Source organism: Leptosomus discolor, chromosome 13 (genome assembly GCF_034619465.1).
Source record: "Leptosomus discolor isolate bLepDis1 chromosome 13, bLepDis1.hap2, whole genome shotgun sequence".
Taxonomy (NCBI): domain Eukaryota; kingdom Metazoa; phylum Chordata; class Aves; order Leptosomiformes; family Leptosomidae; genus Leptosomus; species Leptosomus discolor.
Window position 1 is genome coordinate 15,592,952 of NC_141403.1, and position 20,967 is coordinate 15,613,918.

The following is a 20,967-nucleotide window of genomic DNA, read 5'->3' on the forward strand; positions in this document are numbered from 1 at the left end:
TGGGGGGAAAATGTAGTTAACGGGCTGAGGAAACACTGGAAGCTGTAATAATTCTGTAAGGGGCTCCAGGACTGAAGTAGAATTCCACATATGTTGGAAATGTAGGTGTTTCATTTTAAAATGCCCGACATCCAACGCACCAATACTCTTACGACACCCAAAATATCAAATTTCTTCCCTGCATTACATGCTCCTCACAGTCACTGAAGCAGGTTCCGAATGCTCTTTCCATTCTTGCCAGTTAGCAGACCTGTCCCCAAAACACCGGCACCATGTGATTACACCCTCCAGAGACACAGCTGAGCGGCAGTCCATGGATGGCAGCCAGGGGATAGAGCACACTGCTCCTTTGGTGTTTTCACCGAGACCAAACACCAGCACTGATCGTGTAAATAACATGGTGCGTGTCAGTAACATGGAGCTCGAGGCCATTTGGAAAAAATAATTTCACCTGGCAGCACTCAACCTTCCGCTGTTGGTCACCTGCTCTTCTGCGGAAGCGTTCTAAGGACTGCTTTATAGAGAGCAGAGAAGCGCAACGTGTGGATCTCCACAAAACATTTCCCAATTGCATCAGCCAATCTCAACACTTCACACGCTACTGCCTTCCGATTCTCTGGACTGCTGACAAAAATGATCTTATATTCTGATAATTTGTTGTTAAAGCTGTATTTGTAAGCTTCCAAAATACATTCTGTTTATGACTGAAATTTGATTTCATAAAAATCAGCAGAGTAATGTTCTCATTTTATCCTTCTCATAATTTCTGGAGGTGAAAGAAACCCAGACACGATACAAAACAGAAAACCAGCGTACATATACCCATATCCTCTTGTTCTTGTACGCCCAGACAAGGCGTAACCAAAGTAACAATCTACGATGTGCAAAATCTTCATTCCAGACAACCCAATGACACTCTCAGTACGGGAACAGAATTCTCTCCAAACACTCCTTTTGAGTCAGGTGAGAAAGGCTTTTGTCGGAAATTCTGAAACCCGTGTCTTTACCTGAGCGTCCAGAGGCACATTATAAACCTCGGCATCCAGCAGAACGGTGCAGGCACTGAATGGTAGTGTTTGATTAGCTAGCGTCCTTGCTGCTCGGTAATGAACCCGCAGAACCTCTTGTTCGTTAGAAACAATCAGCTTTTCCTAATTGAGTAAGAGATCAACATATAAACATACATTTGGTAAATTAACCATTTCAGTTTGATTCATAAAAATGGCCATTCACTTAAACATTTCTTTTTAGGGCTTACACTTGTGAACAGTGTGAGAAACGGGTGGTTGGGGGAGGAGCGGTTGTTCATCTAATCAAATCCAAAATTTCAATTTAATGATTGTTCCCTCAATGTCAGAACTGCAAACACCTTCTCCTCCACCACCACTGTTGGCTGAGCACCCAGATTTTCCACTTAGTGCTACTGAGGCAAGTTCTAGTTAATGAAGAAGCTGAAAGAAGAGAGGAAGGAGCAGCACAGGGTTGGGATACAGGTCTGTGAGTCTCGACCGTATGAAGATTTTTCATCACATGCTTGTCATGCCAGGCACAATGGCCAAGCAAACTGAAGCAGAAATATGATTTGCAGGATAATTTAAATAATTTTTAATTTATTTTTAAACAACATGCAGCAACTCCATAAATTCACAGCTGGTCAAAGATTCTTTCCTGAACGGAGACAAGAAAACAAGCTCACTTTGCCAAACTTGATTTACAGTTGCCTAAAGTGGATTTGATTTGAAGACAGTCTATGTGAGCAAAATAACTAACAACATGCAGAATTTCATGGGACGTAAAAGCGTGTGCGTGTGTTGTTTACTGCTCTGCAGCATAACAGCTCTCATTTTTATCAGAAGAAAAGAAGGTGGATTATAAAAAGCTCAGAAAACAGAAAAAGCAGCATCTTTCCTTTGGTTATAACTAATTTATTTTCAGTCGGAACTTGAACCACATTTACATTCTTTGGGCTTGTGATTTTATACCCAGCTTTACACTGAAATACCAAATTCAGGTAAAACACCCTTCCTCAGCTGGTTTGTTGAGCCACATTGAAATCAACTTAATAAAAAAATCTACCACATCAGGGTTTAATGAGCCCACTGCTTGCGTAACTGTGTGGAAATCCTTAAGACAGGTTCCATGTGAGAAAGGGGTCCTGCCTGTGTCCATAAGCAATGTGGCTCACAACGCTGACAAGACAGCTGAATCTAGGCTGCCAAAGAAAAACATTTGGGCAACCTAAAAGGAAAGACTACTCAAACCTGGAATATTTTCTCCATCTCTGTGCCCAAATTTGATGAAGCCTACAGATGTAGTTCTAACATCATTTTAGGCAGTTTCTGCAAGCAGAATATTGCAAATAATGTTTTAGTCTCAGAGCCACATCTGTCTCCCACCAATACAGAATTTACTCTTGCTTCGATTCTTTTAACTCAGCCAGTTTGGATCTGAAGTCTACAGAACCGAAAATTAGCTTTCAAAACCAGAGTCTGCAGCTTTCTTCCCACTCCCCACTGCCCCTGGGAAAAATCTGGGACGCATCTTAGAGCAACTAACAGGAAAAAGCTGCTGTCTTACTGACCGAAGTATTCCGCTAACAGTTGTCCAAACCAATTTTTTTTTTATTTACAAGTTTCTCCGGTTCATAAATTTGGGTAGAAGGTGGATTACATCTAAAGCATTGTATAGTCTGTCCATTGAAAAAGAAAAAGCCCTAAACCTTACAGTTGGGAAATAAAAAAATGCATTACTTTAGTCTTACCCTTTCAATACTGTGCTGTAAACGTAGTTTCATCCTTACAACCTCCTGTTGTTTAAATAGTTCCTTAAGTGGGTCCGACAGTGAGGGAGGTGGTGTGATCTGTGGGAAAAGTTTTATAAATAATATATAGTGAGTACGTACTTAACATATGTTTAACATTGCCTATATGAGTTGAGCATTTATTTTTTAAAAGAATAAGGGGGTTTTTGGGATACTACGAGAGTCTTGTACATTCTATTAATTACATGACTTCAATCCATTTGCAATAAAAGGTTTTAAGGATTCTTTACCACAAAGTTAATAAACATTTCAAACTGTTTAGTGCTTTTAACCAGACGTTGTTAGCATGCCATAGCTGTTCTTGAAAAGTGCTATACATTAGAAGATAGCAAAACCACACCTTGCTTTCAATTTTAAAGACTCTTTAAAGCACAACTGTTTATTTTGAGAAGCTGAAAAACTACCTAGCCAAATCCAAGAGCAAAGTAAGAAAAAGAAAAATATTGCTAAAAAAAATATACATTACTCGATATATCTATAGTGTCACTGGCATTTCATATGTCACAAAAGATAACCAACCCTATTCCTGATCTTACAGTCATGCAGAACACAGGCAAACACAAAAAATACACTAGAGCCCCAGGCAGTGGCTTGGAAAACTGTTTCCTCCTGTCAGTTATTCAAGGTTTTTTTTTTTAAAAGCTTGTACCTAAAAAAAAAATAATTAAAAAAATCAAATGGTCTCAAGTGAGCTACCACCACTGGCATTGACTGGCTATACTCTAAGCAGTTTGTATTTTTAGTCAATCATATTAAACAACCGGTGTTGCTGCCCTGACTGAGCTGTGTGACAGACACTGAAAAGGCACCTGGAGCCCTCACGACAACTACCGAAATCAGGTGTTTCTTGAGGAGTCACTGATAAACATCCCCAGAGTTTTAAGGCTCCACCCAAAGTTTACTTTTCTCTGCACAAGCTCTGTCTGACAGTGCAGCATGGGTCTCAACAACGGCTGGATGGACGAGCGTTGATACTGCTTTGGAAAGACTCATCAGCACCACGTGAAGGACTGCTGACTACCACCGACACTCACACCGCCGCCGGAGTACCTACCCCGGTGTCATACACAAACACCTGGTGCCCAACACAAACACACAAATAGTTCTCTTCAATGATAGCGATCACGCAACTGTCAACAAATAACAAATCCATTATGAAAACATGGAGACACTGCACTCCTGGTATCAATCTTGCAGCTACACACTCCAGTAACCAAGTGATTTATCTACCAACAGTCATTCAGATCTTGCAAAATTATTTCCGGACACTTTTTTTCCTCAACTGGAAGTCGGCCAATGTCTTTGGCACTAAAGAACGTGCCGAGTAACTGACTGCGGGTCGTTCCTCAAGTTCGCATTTGGTACAAACCCACATTCAGCCCCTTCACGTTCCAGGCTCCTCACCGAGGCGCAGTGGCTTCTACTGTGACCGGCCGGGCCCGACCGGGCCGCGCGCACCCGAATGGCCCGGACCGACCGGCGCGTCCCCACCAGCAGGCGGCGCCCCAGCGCTGCGCAGGGGCGGGCGCGCGGGCTCGCCCCGCCGGCAGGAGACGGGCCCGCGGGCCGGGCCAAGCCAGGCCGCAGCCCCGGGTCCGAGGGCCACCCCCCGGGTCCGAGGGCCTCTCGGCGGCACTGACGGGGGCCCCGCCACCGGTCGGGCCCCCCGCATGCCCCCGGGGTCGTCCTGCGGCAGCACTAAGCGTCTGCAGCGCCAAAGGCTGCCCGTGCGGCAGCTACGGGCTTTTATGGTCCCAGCGACCGCTGCTGCCTCTGTGTCCATTTATAAACGCTTCACTGCCGCCAGCCCTATGCTGTCCTCCAAAAGATAAAGCCCCAAACAGGGCTGAGTTTACAGTAGTGTATGAAATTACGAATTTTTTCCTCTCTCCTTGGAAACACGGGAAGAGCGAGCCTTAAAGCCTGCAAATGGGATCCAAGTCATCTCCCACCATTTGCTGGAAACCCCAGCTTGTGAACCCGCACTGGATTTGGACAAAGCAAATAAACTTTGTGGTCCCAAAGAAAACTGAAGTTAAAGGTTTCAAGGCAAGAACAGAGAGAGGAGCCTCTCGGATCCTCTGGTCAAGGAGGTGGTTCATAAAGAGACCACAAAAAGTGTGTAGGGAAGACACGAACACGTACATTGGAGCTGCAGGAACAGAGCTGAAAGTGAACGCCACAAAGAAAAGGTGACCTCAAGTTTTTGTATAACCAACATAAGTTATCAGCCTAGTTTCTTAAGGGCTCAGACTCCAAACGGGAGAGAGGGGAACAAAGGGGCCTGCCTTCTTGAGCATTCTCTAATCCCAGTCTGAGAAACTACCCAGAAAAGCTGGACAGATCTCAGTCGTTCATCTCTTTGCTGTGCTTCACTAGAAGGCAGCCATCGGAACAGGTCTCTTCAGTAATAGCTAACATTCAAGAAATACCCTCACCATCTCCAACACATGAAAACCAATTAAGAAAGTTTCTTGCATACCTTGCATCCTTCAGAACACCAGCTCTTCACTCTATAAACTTTCCATCCTCCTTTGTGCCCGTTACAAAAAAGAGCAACGCTGAAGCTAACTCAGACTCACAGATACACACAAATCTTCTACAATTATTTTCACGCATCCCTCTATCTCCCCTCACCCATGTCACCCAGATCAACTGGCCTGCTCTAGTGCTATATTTCATGCATTTAGGAAGCAAGTTTCTCCTAACACCACTAAAATAAGCTTTTACCACTTAAGTTTCTACAGCAATGCCAGAGAGATTGGAGAGCATCCTTTTTACTAGTAATTTATCTGCTAGATAGCCATCAGAAGCTGGAAATGAGTCATCCTGGTATCTCTTCTCAGGAGGCAGTACAGATAAAGATGGCTGAACCCTACAGAACATACCGTGGAGCAATCTGAAAGGCAACATAGCTAAGTACAACTTAAATTGACTCTGTTAGAAGATTCAGATTTGTTTCCCTTTGTTTTGAACTGACCTGATGTCTCATGTTTTGTATTTGCACTGGTGAGAGGCAAGCCACAACTCATACGCGACTATCCTTACAGCCTTAGGTGATATGGGTTATAAATTACAGTATATAAACAAGGCTGTGAAAATCAAGCACATCATCTCCTGGTTCCCACCTACAGGATGTCTGAAGTTCATCAGATAAACTACAGTGCATCATTGAAATTCCAATGCAGAGAACAGTACATTACACAAACTATTTTGAGTCTCAGAGTATCAGAGCTAAATTTATTGTCTTCATGTCAACCTTCACACAGTGCAATCTAAAATACAGCAATAATTTGAGAAAGAGTATCTACTTTCCTGTAGCCTATGTAAAGTAATGAGGCAAAAATCAGGTTAACAGAGAATCATTAAAGAAGCATCAAACGAAAAATTTTTTAAAAAATCCCAACAGAAAGGTTATTTTACAGTTGCAGATTAAATTACACATTATATGAGTAACAGCACATCCCTGTTACTAATATTCCGCAATTGCAGGGAGACTAAGCATAGCCCTTATTTTCATGTTGTTGGACAAAATGTACAATACACAAAGACACACACTCATTTTTGAGCATGAAATTTATCTTTGGTTTAGCAGTACTCCTTTTTACGGTATTAGTAATGGGAACCGTTACAATTCTGATTTTTAATGGTGAAAAATGAAAATTATTAAATTGTATACACAAGCAAGCTCTGCAGAGAAGTTAAATCTGAGCTACTACTGATTTTTTCCAATGCTTTTTTTTGGGGGGGAAGAGACAAGAAGTTTAACTGGAACTGTGTATTTACACAAATGACAGTAATTGAACAAAGCATTTAGTGGCACTGTAGATGATTTTTCAGACAAACAAAACTAAAATGCTTAAAATATCTCGCTCTCTAGATTAAAACTCATGCTGCTTTCTTACACTTTACTCCTAGTGGAAATAAACACCAATTTCCTACTAATTTCTTTTGGCTTCTCACAATTTTTTTTCTTTCCTTCTGCTTCTAACAGCCTGGAATAAAAAACTCCACCTGTTCTTTCTACAACTGCAGAAGATTAACAGTACCATGAAAGAATGTACAAAGCAATTAACGGTTTACAACATCAGCATCACCAGAACGTGTATGTGTAGGGAAGCAACCCAGACATCTCAATGAGATAAAAATCAGTAACTGCAATCTTCACGCACATATTCACATCTTTATCAAGCTTTTTTAGAGGCTTTTATTTTCAACAAGTAATTAAAAGCCATGAGAATGGTGAGCACACATTCATCTCTGACGTTTTCTGAACCTGGGTTACCCAAGAATTTGAACGACCCCACTACCTAAACTGATTTTCATGAAGTGCAGTGTTCCTGTTACACACAGCAAGACAGACAGGAAGGAAGTGTAAGGCAATGCTTTAATACCAAGTCGATAATCCTCCCTTTCTTACCGTGCCTACACCCACTGCCATTTATGACTGGGAAATGAGTTCTATTGCCCAGGTAGAATACGGACCAGGGAAAAATATATGCCATGCTTCTCCACTTTCTGCTTATCCCAAGTTAAGCACTGAAGTGTGATGCCAAAGCAGAAAGCTGTAGCTTGGAAACAGTATGTACTTGACTAGCAGCTGCTATAAAAAAAAAATTTAAAAAAAAAAATCTCTGCTTCCAGTGATAAAGATGTTATTATGGAGGCTGCAACAGCTACGGAGAAGGATTTGTAGACGGTGGAAGGCTGACAGCCTGGTACATTGTAGCACAGGTCACTACTATACATCCTAGATCACTTACAGACCAAGTCAAAGGGTCACTGTACCCCGATCTTTGCTCAGACTAGAACTGCTACTGTAATTACTAATTTCAAAGAACTGTGGTCACCATCAAATACGAGAGAACTCACAATATTAAGAGGATACATACATTAATTCTCTTGGGCAGACATAAGGGACACAGGGGAAAAATGAGAAGAAACAGCTTGTACGGGGGATTATGGCTACCTCCAGAATGAAGCAAACGTATTTTGAAATTTGCTTTTACACATTAAATTTGTGTTCACTGCTTAATCCAAAGAATCTTAGTTCTATTGGAAAAAGCTAAGGCAACACCTCATAATAGGGGCAAGATATCTTAAATGAGTCAGCATAATAACTAGCCTGTTCAGAAATACAGAGCCTGAAGACTGGATGCTTGGCTTGTGCATATGAGATTTCCTGTATACAAACAGTGGGGTTTAGTAGACATTTTTGCCATTCAAGGGCTAAGATATCTTCCCCATTCCTCCCAAACTCAGACCTTCCCTAAGACACATCTTAAGTAACAGGCATACAATCAAATACCACTGAATTCTGACATTACCAAGCTACTGTGTGTCAGCCAAACAACAGCTTTAGGAAACCAAATATGTGGGGTCTGCCTGTTTCGGCTATTACGTGTGTTAACATACAAAAAAGTTTAAGCTAATATGTTCTACCTCAGAACTAGAGCAGCTTAAGAGGACCAGGTAATAGGTGGAAAACCAGAGAACCTCCTACTCCCAGGAGTAACAACAGTATTTCATAAAACCCTCAATGCACGATGTTTTGGGGCTCCCCTGTGCCCCCATGCAGGACAGGAAGCACAGGATCAGGCGTGCTGAGGAGCAAAGAAAGGAAGCACGATTCACGTGCTACCGTGATTATGCTGACTTCAAATCAGAGACCAGCAGCCACCATGTTGTTGTGAGACGCCTTGCAGGGCACCGCTGCAGCCAGCAGCAACAGTAACCGCCCCCGGGCCAGCTGCGCTCCACATGGCACCGAGCTCCTCCGCAGCTGCCGGCGGGAACGTGCCCGTGTCAGAACCACAGAGAACCAAGAACTAAACAAGTGTCCCCGAACTGTGCATGTTCTTCAGCAAAAAGGAAAAGAACTTCACATTATTAAATGTAATTCAGACCACTTTAAATTGATGGATTACAAAAGCTGGGACACAGATTACATCTGCTGTTCCTGAGAGTACTAAGGAGACACTGAGATAGCTAGCAGGCACTCTCCTGCTTAAAGCTTTTAGTGATGGATTTAATACTTTGAAGCACAGCACATCCACCCCACCTCCAAATGAAACAGCTCTGAATAATTAGTTTTAACCAAATTATTACCAGCAGAAATTCAGAGAAGCTCTCAACAACTGACTTCACTTTTGAAAAGGCAGGCTTTACAGTAGTAAATACTGTATTTGTCTGTGTGCCTTCTGCAGGTGTCATACACGACGGCTTGTCTTGTAATGACTGTGAAACCACTGTTTATATTTCCATTGAATGGGCCTTTTCAATGTGACATTACTGGTCAATATTAATTTGACATATGTCAACTTACTATTTGCAGCACGAGTATTCAGAAGCAAGTTAGGAGGAATATGAAAGTTAAGAAAATAAAACCAAAACATTCCTTTCACTGTACTGTGTATTTAAAGACAATGTTACTTACAGTTGGGATGCATATCTTGCTCAAGGGATTGCCATCCAACAGGTATGAGCCATTGAAGGTCACGTATTCATCATAATACTGAGGTGCCTGAGGAATAACACTGCACAGCAATTTACGCTTCTCTTCTATTTTTTTTCTTATGTGCAAATATTCAAAATACGGGTTTGCTCTCTCAGAACTGTAAGGCTGAATCTCTTCAAGTTTCAAAGAATCAACGATAGCTGCCAGCGACTGCTGGGTTTTCTCCTTAGCCTGCAGTAAAGAAGGGTTCACTTGCACAGGCTGAGGCACACGCGACACCTTTCTTTTACGTGGATGATGTACCTGAGCATCATCCTCTTCAGTTAATCTAATCCTTGCTTTCATAGACGCTGATGATTCAGACTCTTTTTCCATGCAGCCAAGAGGATTCTGCTTACCCTGGTTAGCAAGCAGATTTGCTCTGTTCCTCGTGATTCTTTGCGGTACTTCTTGCTGTTCCACCTTCTGATCCTCAGCAATTTCTTCTTCTAGTTTAACTATTTGGCTGTATTTACGCGCCTCTTCCTGTGTAATCTGTGGTGAACTATTTTCCAAATCAGATAAAGAGGAGTACTGTGGTGGATCATCTGTCAACACATTTTCTCTGTCTGCAGTACAGGGGTTTTTATTAGCCAATTCGTTCGTAATTCCCTTTGACATTCCTGAACTTAGTTCACAGAGATCAACGTCGGCTTTATTATCAACAACATGCTCTGAAACCAACTTCTCTTGTTGGCCTTTTTCATTCCTAATGTCTGCAGTATCTGCTGTGTTACTATCCACTTCACTCTGAGCATTCTTGCACACAATTTTACTGAACGCGTATGAATTTATGTTTAATTGTGAACTGCTATCGCTTTCAGGAAAAGCTTTTTCTAACCGTACTGTAGGTAAATCATTCACCCTTTCATAGCTCTGTGAAATATCTTTCACAGAGCTCCCAGAATATACAGCAATGGGTGCATCAGGCTTCTTAACGTTTGAAGGGAAGAAAGCATTATCCAGCTCTCTGGTACTAGTAGCATCTGTATCCAAAGCAGAAGTTGTAGTTTGAACTGCATTTTGTTGTTGTACAAATGATGAATCTTGACTGCTAATGCCTGGTAAAGAAATGTGTTTAGACACATCTGGGAGTGGCTGGATAGGTAAAGAACAAGGCAACTGTGAAGGCAAAAACGATGCAGACTCTTGAGCACTGGAACTCCCCTTAATTTCAGCATGCTGAGGCAAAAATTCAGGTACTTGTTGCTCTTTTAATGTCCTGTTTTCAGAATTATGCATTGCTATAACACTGTTAGTGTCTTGCTCTGATACACCACAACCTGAGCTGTTAAACTCATTGTTTAATGAACTAAGTCTGTCAGAAGGCACATCCCACGGTTTGGTTTGCTGAGTTACACCACTTTGACTGCATGGCTCTACATGCACATTACAGTCGTCTGAAGGGCTCATCTGAGCAGTATTTTTAATGGTACTTGTACCCGTTGTTGCCTGCTTGTTGCCAATAGCTCCAGTCGGAGATGATGTAAAGTTTGACTGCGTACTATTTTGAAAATCTCTCTCCAGCATGCCACCCGACAGTTCTGGTTTAGGAGAAGCGCTAGCGTGAGTCTGAACTGACAGCAGAGCATTCTGATTATTTTCTTCTGACATTCGAGGCTGTTTGCTGGGCTCAGAAACAGCAGCAGGCATGCTGCATCTTCGAACCTCTACAACAGGTCTACACTCATTTAAAACCAGTTTAACATCTTCAACAGACGCTGATCTAATGTACGCTGGTGGAAGCCTGTTGGCGAAAGGCGGCTTAACGCGATCAGGCAACTCAGCAAGACCATCGGTCTCTTTTTCAAGAAGGGCTGGTGATTTGGCACTTGCCAAAAATGGTGATTGTGAAAAAGACATCTGGGAATCAGAACCTTCTAGCATGAAGTCCGAGTCATATTCGATTACAGGCCTTGGAGTAGTTACCGTGGTATGGCAAGAATCCTCAGAGCTTGCAACTGAAACCATGGACACTGATCTGGAGCTCAGACCCATCTTTTCACTTTCTGATTTGGGGGATCTATTTAAATTATCTGAAACCAATGAAGACTTTATTACATTGACACTTCTCGTATCTACTGATTGTGATCTATTACTTGTAGCGTCTTTCTGCTGTTTTTCCTTCACACAAACGTCTGGCAACTCTGAGCTTTTTGAACGAATCAGTTCTTTGCTTTTTACTTCAGCTAACGAGTGTTTTGGTTTTTCTTTCATCTTGTTAAGTTCTAAACAGGTGCGGTTTCTTAAACGTTCCTTCTCTTTCTGTTTTATTTTTTCTTTATGTTTCCTATGCCACTGCTCTATTTCCAGATCTTTAAGGCTAAGCATTCTTTCAAAACTAGTTTGCATTAAATCATCATTGACTAATCTTTTTTCTTTAGGTCGAGCATCCTTCGGTGCAGGAGCTGGTTTAGGCTTCAGTTTCTCATGTTCCAGTTTCAGTTTAAGTAAACTACTTTGATGCAGTTTATCTTTATGCTTGTCTCTCTCTTTGTATCGGTCTATATCTTTGTCTTTTTTATCTTTCTCTCTGCCATCTGGAGTTTTCAACAAATCATCTTTTGGTTTTTCTTTCAATGAGAGTTTGTCATGCACTGCTTTATTACTTTCTGTAATACTGCATCTCCTTTCCTCTTGCATGTGTTTGGAGTTTGCTACTGCTGAGGTCTCCTTGTCTTTGGATTTGTCTTTTTTTTCAAGTTCCCTTTCTTTGTCTTTAGTTCTGTTTTTTTCTGATTTAGTATATTCAGGTTCTTTTTCAGACTGTTTGACTTTTCTTTCAGTACAGTGTTTTTCTCTGCTTTCAGCCCAATGTCTGTCTTTATCAGCCTTTTCTTTATCATGCTTCTTATCAGTTTTTTCTTTATTTCTTTCTTTATCATCAAGTTTTTTAAGAGTGCTCGTGCTTTTTAGTTTATCATTTTCCTTATGGCATCTTTCTGCTTGCTGGAAATTTGGCTTCTCCTTTACTTTCTCTGTATTTTCATTTACTTCTGCTTTTTCTTTCTCCATCTTGTATTCAAGTTTTACTTTTTTCTCTTTTTCTCCATTTTTTCTTTCTATCTTTTCAACATCTTTTTCTTTGGCTGAGGTTCGCTTTTCAGTTTTTTCTTTATTTTCCTTTAAATTCTTTTCCTGCTTCTCAGTATCTGTTTCTTTTTCCATTAAATGCATGCTGGCTGCCTCATCTTTAACACTGAAGCAGAACAATTCCATTTCTTTATCTGCAAGCATAATTTCTTTTTCTTCTTTTGTATCTTTTATTTTTTCATCCTTAAGAAACTTCTCATTCTCCTTCTTGTGCTTCTCTTTCTCTCTCTCCTCTTTAGCATTTCTTTCTTTCTGGAACTGTCTCTCCTTAACTAACTTATCTTCTTTTGCCACAGCTTTTTCTAGCTTTGATTTTCTGTCTGAAGAAAGAGATTCATGTTCCATATTTAACAACGTATCTTCATTTTCATCACTTTTGAAAAAGTTCTCTTTCCAAAATTCTCTGTCAAACTCAATACTCCTTTGAACCTCTTTATCTTTATGTTTATGTTTTTCCTTCTCCCCATCCTGTTCCTTTTTGTGCTTCTCCTTTTCTCTTTCTTTGTGCCTTAATTTATGCTTTTTAAGTGTTTTACCTTCCTTGTCAATCTTTCTCAGGGTATACTCTGAATTCTCAAATGTTGAGCTATTATCGTCCTCTTTAATTTTAGGACTAGATTTTTCACCAAATTCTAAGTGAAAATCTTTCTGATGATGCTTGCTTTTTTCTTTGTGCTTGCAAGATTTGCCACTAGAACTTTCTACTAGATATTCGGAATCAGTGCTGTGATCATAATGAACTAATTCTGCTTGCAATGTTATTTCAGAACCTCCTGGTGATAAGCAAGTTTTGGTGTTTTCTTGCTTTAGTGGTGTTGACTGCTTTTCAATTAATCCACAGGGATGCTTTGGAGATTTGCCAGCAGTGATATGAAACAGATGTAAAGAAGAGTCTTCTTTCGGGGTGAAAGACTTCTTAAAGGTTTCTTCCTCTCTAGTCTTATCTAAAGAATCTAACCCAGAAGTAGCTATATTGGTTACTCTAGCATTTTCTTTTTCTTGCTTTAGTTCTTGATTCTCTTTATTTTTGCTCTGATTTTTTACTTTCTTTTTAACTTTGCCTTTTTGCTTGTGTTCATTTGTAACCATATATTCTTTCTTCACTCTTACATCAGAATTTGATGTTTCTGAAATAGAGCAAGGAGAGACTATCTTCTTGTCCTGAAGTATTTCTTCATCTGAACTTTCAGAACTTGAATACAGAACCCTAGATGATTTCTGCTTTTTGCTTTTAAATGATTTTGAAAAGACAACTTTTTCCTGTTTCACAAATAAGCTGTTCTTTTCAACTTCAGCCTCATCCTCTTTCCTTAGCTCTTTTCTAAGAATATGTTTGTCATCGATTGTTTTTTTCATTTCATCTTCATCATCATCTTTAAACTCATACTCATCAAGAGCAGATGGAAGTGGTGCCTTATTAGGGACCAGTTGTTTGCTGTCATTGGCTACAGAGTCCTTTTCTGCTTCTGAATCAACATTCCCCTCTACACTGGAAGGATTTACAGATGGAGGTTCTTCAGAATCTAGAGTAAGAAAACCAAAAATTAGTTGAATATTGATGGGACATTCTTCACACTTCAGTTCATGACAAAATAGTTCAGTTCAGCAGTCATACTGCTACACAAATGAGAAAAGGAAAAAAACCACTCAAGACACTCAATAAACCTTTTCACTAGAATTAAGATTTAAGAGAAAGCAAAAGGTGATGAAACCAAAGTGCTCCCCACACTTTACAGCTCTCACTCAGGTATGTAAAAATATTCATTAGTATTTATATCCCAACCTAATAAAAGCAATGGACTTTAAATTTTGTAAACCTCATCTACAGTGCGTGACTCCTGCATAACCTGACTCCTCCTCAAGGACATCTTACTATGATGACTCATTCCTCTAGGAAGTCATCAACTCTTATACTAACAACTAAGCAGTATTACTCCACATGAACTATTTGGTCATGTTTCAACAGCAGATATGCTTTTCTTCTTAAAAGACAAAGAGCTGCTCGTGTAAAGAAATTACCTCATGAATCTTTATGCACTTGACACAGCCTAAAGTAGACTATGCTGTAATGCACTGCAACTGGTCTCTGCTATATGCGTGCACAGCACGGAGCAAATGCGTTGTATGGAATTTCTTGGAATTGCAAGGCCAAAATGTAAACCTCTCAACTGTTCCTAAAATTAAATTTTATGAAACATACGGAGCGTTATCATCACCCGATCACAGGAAAATCTAGAACTCAAAAGCCTTTAAAAAGTATTTCTGGATGTATTGTTCCCTCCAAGTAAGGTTCCAAGTCAAGCCCCTTCAGCTGAATCTATCAGTCTCCTTTTTAAAAAGAACCGAGTATTGTAATATTCAGTACCATGGACTAGAGATTTCACATATTGAATAAACAGCAACAGAAGAGTTTGAAATAATAGGCTAAGGAAAGCGATGAAGCAGTTCCAACGCGTTAAGAGTCTGAATGAGGAAAAAAAAAAAAAAAAAGTTCTGCTGCAAGACTCCCCTTCATTTCCAGCAGGCCCCTCTGTGGATCAACTGCCAATATACAACGGCTAAGACACATACCTTGCCAGCAGGCTTCTCAGCTACTTTGTATTCAACAAATTCCTCTAAAACCACAAGTGGAAAACAACCTCAGCAATAGCAATTGCTACCTGCAGCAACCCCTAATAGCTAACACTATGTAAAAGATTACAACCTCCTAACTTCAGGCGAATTGATGCACTTGGAGTATGCAAGTAAATGGCTATTTTACCTGAGCAACTGTCCTCATCATCAGAGATGGGCACCTCCCTTTTCAATAGCATTTCCAACTCTTCAGTTTCAGCAACATCAACAGGTCTCTCCCCATGCTTATTGGCTTGAAATGGATTTCCACCGTGTCGAAGCAACAGCTTCACAATCTGCAACATTAAATAAATGAACTTTTAGGTTTTCCACAACATGTGACTTGACCAGCATAAAAATCTTCCATTGCACACAGAACGTGGATAATGTGATAAGCAATCCTAAACTCCTACCGATGAAACTGAGACTGCAAAGCGAGACTTCAGCAACTAAAATATTCTTAATATGCTCATTAAAACAGGTAACAGGGAAGACTAATGAAAGTTGTCCTGTTACACAGACATAGCATCGTCATAAAGAAAAGCAACAGTGGCCTTCTGTTCTTGCTGTTCTAGCATTTCCTCACACAACTCGTGGCTCCCCACCTACGAAGCTCTCTACTTCTCTGCACTCAATTCACCTCTCTGCTCCAAATTTTATAGCACTTAACTCTAAGGAACAGTTTTTCAAGTAGCAGTACTATTGGTTTCCACAGCATTCCAGAAAAGCCCTGACACAGATCCAAGTATCTTATTGGAGGAACAAACTACCCCCATCCCTAACTGAACACATTACAGCAAAATCATCAATTTCTCTAGCATCAAGGGGAAAAAAAAAAATATCATTGAAGTTACAATAATATCAAGGCGACTGCATTTTCAGCACAACATCCAGTATCAGTTACTATTTTTTGATCCTACATACTAAGAGTGAGGAAATTCAGCAGACAGTGATATGGTAACATGAAACTTCAGAATTTTTCTGATCCATAATGTCAGTGAGATGTCACAGATACTGGGACCAGACGAGCAAGAGGTCCTGTTCTCTAAACCTCTACTACAATTTTATGCAAGTTCAATCTAAAGACCCACTTTTATTCAGATACCCGTAAATTTCAGAGTCAGATGATCAAAACTCTCTTCTGTAGCTTTTCCAGAATATCCTTTCAAACGGAATGCCTTGTTTAGCGGCTATACTTGATTCAAGGAAATCTAGTTTTTTGCTTTATACAACAGATCGCCCACATAGTAATGAAATAAGAGAGACATAAAAGGAGAGCAAAGTAATTTCTGCATCTAGTTTGCAGAAAACAAGAACAAATTCAGAAATTAATGTAAATACCCACAGTGCTCAGTTTATAATCTCTGCTAAGTCATTATTTGTAATTTTTTTAAAAAAATAAAGAATATATATATACATATCAATGCTCTATTTCAAAGTCCATAAACAAATATATAAAAATAAATGTAGGATATTATAACTTTAAATATTTATATATATAAAAATACTTTATATATATAAAATTACTTTATATATATATATAAAAAGCATCTTTTACTTTCCTATATGCACAGAAATAAAAAACATTTCCCCAAACTCACAGTATACTGTTTGGAGACATATTCCTTTTGAGAATTCTATACAGTAGAAGTCTCTCTTAAAACAAAAAGTCATTAAAATGTTTATTAAAAAAGTAGAAGTGAAACTTTAAAATATTTAAGATAACAGATACTGGTAGAAAATATCTGGCAAGAGAAGTGGGATGAAAAGCAAGATGAAACAAAGAAAAGCAAGACAACTTTAAGATGCCCTCCAAACAGCAGAAGCAGAATTATAAAACCACATGAGAGTCATCAGGACAGTTAGGATTTGTTCTGAAGACTGAGCATTTCAAACCACTTGTTTATTCCCCTCCCGCTCTCTCAGCAAACTCACGTTTCTATGCCCACTACTAGCAGAATCGTGAAGTGGTGTATCATCGTCCAAGCCCTGTGTGTTCACGTCAGCTCCCGCTGCTATCAGGACTTTAGCAACGTCGTAGTAGCCAACATTACAAGCTTCATGCAGTGGTGTCCAACCTATAGCGAAGAGTAGGAAGTGTAAGTTTGAAAGGTTAATGACTTAAGTTTGTTTTTTTTCTCCTGGGCTATAGATCTCTATTGCCTTGAAACATCTCAAAATACACTTGCACACAGCAGTTGGCAGGAAGGTAATACCATCCATCTGATGAACAACACATGCTTTATCAACTTTAAACCTCACACCAACAAATTCCAAATTCTACTGTGATTACAGTGAGATTTCTGTGAATACAGAAATCACTAATCAAATAGTAAAAGACACAATCTGGCACAAATTCCCCAAGCTAAAGATGTTAGAAATTAACTTTCCCCTCACCCTATCACCACCCTCCCTGATCAAGAGTCCCTCCCCACCTTTCCTGCAGCCCCTTTCAGTACTGAAGGCCGCTCTAAGGTCTCCCCGGAGCCTTCTCTTCCCCAGGCTGAACCACCCCAACTCTCTCAGCCTGTCCTCACAGGGAGCTGCTCCAGCCCCTGAGCATCTTCCTGGCCTCCTCTGGACCTGCTCGAGCAAGTCCGTGTCTGTCTTGTGCTGGGGGCCCCAGAGCTGGACGCAGCCCTGCAGGGGGGTCTCAGCAGAGCAGAGGGGCAGAATCCCCTCCCTCGACCTGCTGGCCACGCTGCTCTGGATGCAGCCCAGGATGCCATTGGCTTTGTGGGCTGTGAGCGCACGTTGCTGGGTCGTGTTCAGTTTTTCACCCACCAGCACCCCAAGTCCTTCTCTCCAGGGCTGCTCTCGATCCACTCATCCCCCAGCCTGTGTCTGTGCTTGGGATTGCCCCGACCCAGGTGCAGGACCTTGCCCTTGGCCTTGCTGAACTTCATGAGGTTCACACAGGCCCACCTCTCCAGCCTGTCCAGGTCCCTCTGGATGGCCTCCCTTCCCTCCGGTGTGTCAACCACACCACACAGCTTGGTGTTGTCAGCAAACTTGCTGAGCGTGCTCTCAGTCCCACTGTCCATGTCACTGACAAAGATGTTAAACAGATAATCTGAAGTTCAGTGCTCATTTTTTACGCAGAGCCTCAACTGAAGACGACAATCAACCCACACGTGCTATATTCCTTACCTCAATTTCCTCTCCACAACTTGATGCCTTCCACTTCATAGCTGCCCGAAACTTCTAGCCTGCCATTGATACCCTCTCAAAGCCCAGTTCTGGGAAGGCATTCAGCTTTTGTTTCCAACATAACCAGTGCAAGTCTGGAAGAGTTTATCACTTGAACTCTGCATCTAATCAGTAATGGTCTTGTACATCCACGAAGAGCAGGTACAAGAAACGGCTAACTTATCTAATCCCTCAGTAAGTAATTTTTCACCTTTCTCTCTCGCTCAACTTCTCACCTCCCACTCATCTAAATAAATTCAAAAAAAGCTAAAAAAAAGAGCAGTTAAAAAAAAAAGATAAAAGCTTCTACCTTATTCTACAACAAAACACTTTTACTGTTCTTCATATACTAAATTTCCTCTCCAATCATCACTTGGGTCACTTGCTTCCAACACTGCCTGGCTACAACGTTGTTCTTTCCATTTTCTTGTCATTTGCCCTTTTCCCACTCATGCACAATGATGACACTCTTCTGCTCTCAGCTCTCTGATCTCTGTTGTCTTTCACCTTATTAATTCCCCCCATAATTCATTCTTCTCCATGTTTTACTGCTTTGCCTTTCTAGTCTATCACAATGTCTGGCCTGCCAACTCTAGTCCTGGCCTGCTCTGAACATCTGTTTCCTTTACTCTTGTTCTCACATGGCAGTATCGTTCTGGCAGATATCCCATGAGCAGGGTTACTTCCTCCATTACTAATTCATGTTCTGCTCCCTTAGTTCTGCAAAATTCCTAGCTAAAAAACTCTAATACTCTAAACTTCACTGCATCCTAAATTCTTATTTTTCTCCGCTCACTGCTGAAATCCTCCCCCTCTTCTTGACTTCTTCCTCTGCACAGGAGTTTGAAGCTCAGCCACCTCTGTTTCTCACTTTGGATTACCAATGGGAAAGTATCTCACTTGATCCCAAGCACCTCCTCCAGAGTTCTGAATGAAGTCTCTAATGACTTGTTCCCAACTGATCCTCAGAACCAGCTCTCAGCCATTCTCCTCGTCCTTTCATCTGCCTTTAAAATTAAATACCTGTACTAGGTCAGGCTGGGATGAAGCTACAAAGTTAACTTCTTTCATAGCAGCCCATACAGTGCTGTGCACGGTATTTGGGGCTAAAACAGTGTTCACAACACACCAGCATTTTGGCTACTGCTGAACAGTGCTTGTACAGCACCAGGCTTTCCCTCCCCCCATGCAAGAGGCTGGGAGGGGACATAGCCAGAACAGCTGACCCAAGCTGACCAAAGGTATATTCTGTAACGTACGATGTCATGGTCAGCAATAGAAGCTCAGGAAAAGGAGAAGGAGGGATGTTCATAGTTATGGCATCTGCCTTCCCAAACAAGCGTTACACCTGCTGAGGCCCTGCTGTACATCTGTCTGCTGACTGGAAGTAGTGAATGAATCTGTCTTTTTCCTTTGCTTGCATGTGCAGCTTTTGCTTTTCTTATTAAACAGTCTTTAACTCAACCCATGAGGGCTTTTTTCCATCGTATTTTCTCTGCCTGCCCTGCTGAGGAGGGTAAGTAAGAGAGCAGCTACGTGGGTGTCTGGCATCACCCAAGGCTAACCCATCCCAGCATCTCTTCTGAAAGTGTTTCTGTTTTCCCTACGATTTCTATGGGCCTGTCTTCCCCTGAACCTCCCCCTCCTTTTCTAAAATTGCTCTTGTCAATAAGTCATTCTCTTCTCCCTCCTTAGCTTCTCTGAAGATCTCACAGGGCTCTACTTCTGCTTCCTTTCTTTTCTTCCTCTACATTCTAGTCCTGGGCAGCCTCATCTTCAAGCACAAATTCAGCTACCCTCTGCTAACCAAGAAATTACTGATCTGTTTCTTACCTAAAATCAAGATTTTAGTCAATCTCATCAGTATCTTCTCTTGTTGTCAAGTTCGAGCTGACAACTAATTGTACCATATAGTTCTTAATTCTCCCACTGGGGCCTGCTACCGCAGCTCATCTCACCCATTCCTACTGAGAACATAATTCTCACTATAACCATTCAGACCCATAAACCGAGCATCTTTAGCAGGCTTTGCTGCAGGTCTAGTTAAAATTTTCATTCAGACCTTCATTATATTTTTGCTTCTATTATGCAATGCCTCTAAAAACTTGAAACTGCTAGTGCTGACACTTAATTACAGTACTGAGAATTCTCAACATTATCTTTATTCCCTTGGGATGCCAACAGCTCCCCACAAATTTTGCCACCGTTTCTTTAGCATTACGCTTCACATTGAGAACACAGTCCTTTTGAACAAAACCAAAAGCAAGACAGCCCCTTCTTGTATTTACTGCCTCACTGTCCCATGATCCACTTCTACTGCAGACAGAAAAAAAGCCAGTGTTTAGAGGTAAGAGTATTAGAAGCAGTTCCTTATGCTGTTTATATAACGTGCACTTGATACTTGTAGTACTTTTTTAGAGTTGTCCTTGTGTTTAAGAGAGAAACAACTACTGAATGTTATCTTTATAGATGTCTCTCAGACCCCAACCCCACCACAACCTCCACACCTCACCCAACCCTTTATCCTCTGATTTAGCCTTCCTTTCACTCTGTTCCATCCCTCTGTGTTACCGCAACCTCCTATGCCCTAATCTCTATCCAATATTCCAGCTCTGAAGTCTTACGACCTTTTACACTGGTTGAGGAAAAAACAGCAAGTACTTTGGTTTATCTCAGTATGTAAATGCATTTAATTTGGTGCCTGGCCAATCAACAACTGGCAACTACTGAACTTAAAACTGCAGGTTCTATCTTT

The 20,967-nt window shown here is 41.0% G+C and overlaps 1 protein-coding gene across 1 annotated transcript in view; it reads right to left on the minus strand.

Annotated features, from left to right (window-relative positions):
* ANKRD12 (ankyrin repeat domain 12) overlaps positions 1–20,967 on the minus strand; it is a 43,951-nt gene that overhangs the window by 3,525 nt on the left and 19,459 nt on the right. Inside the window, exons 5-9 of the mRNA XM_086472734.1 lie at positions 16,959–17,101; positions 15,172–15,319; positions 9,258–13,933; positions 2,762–2,860; positions 1,008–1,151 (exon numbers count right to left, since the gene is read on the minus strand). Of these exons, the coding sequence (XP_086328860.1) occupies positions 1,008–1,151; positions 2,762–2,860; positions 9,258–13,933; positions 15,172–15,319; positions 16,959–17,101 (5,210 nt within the window). The remainder of the gene's footprint in view (positions 1–1,007; positions 1,152–2,761; positions 2,861–9,257; positions 13,934–15,171; positions 15,320–16,958; positions 17,102–20,967) is intronic.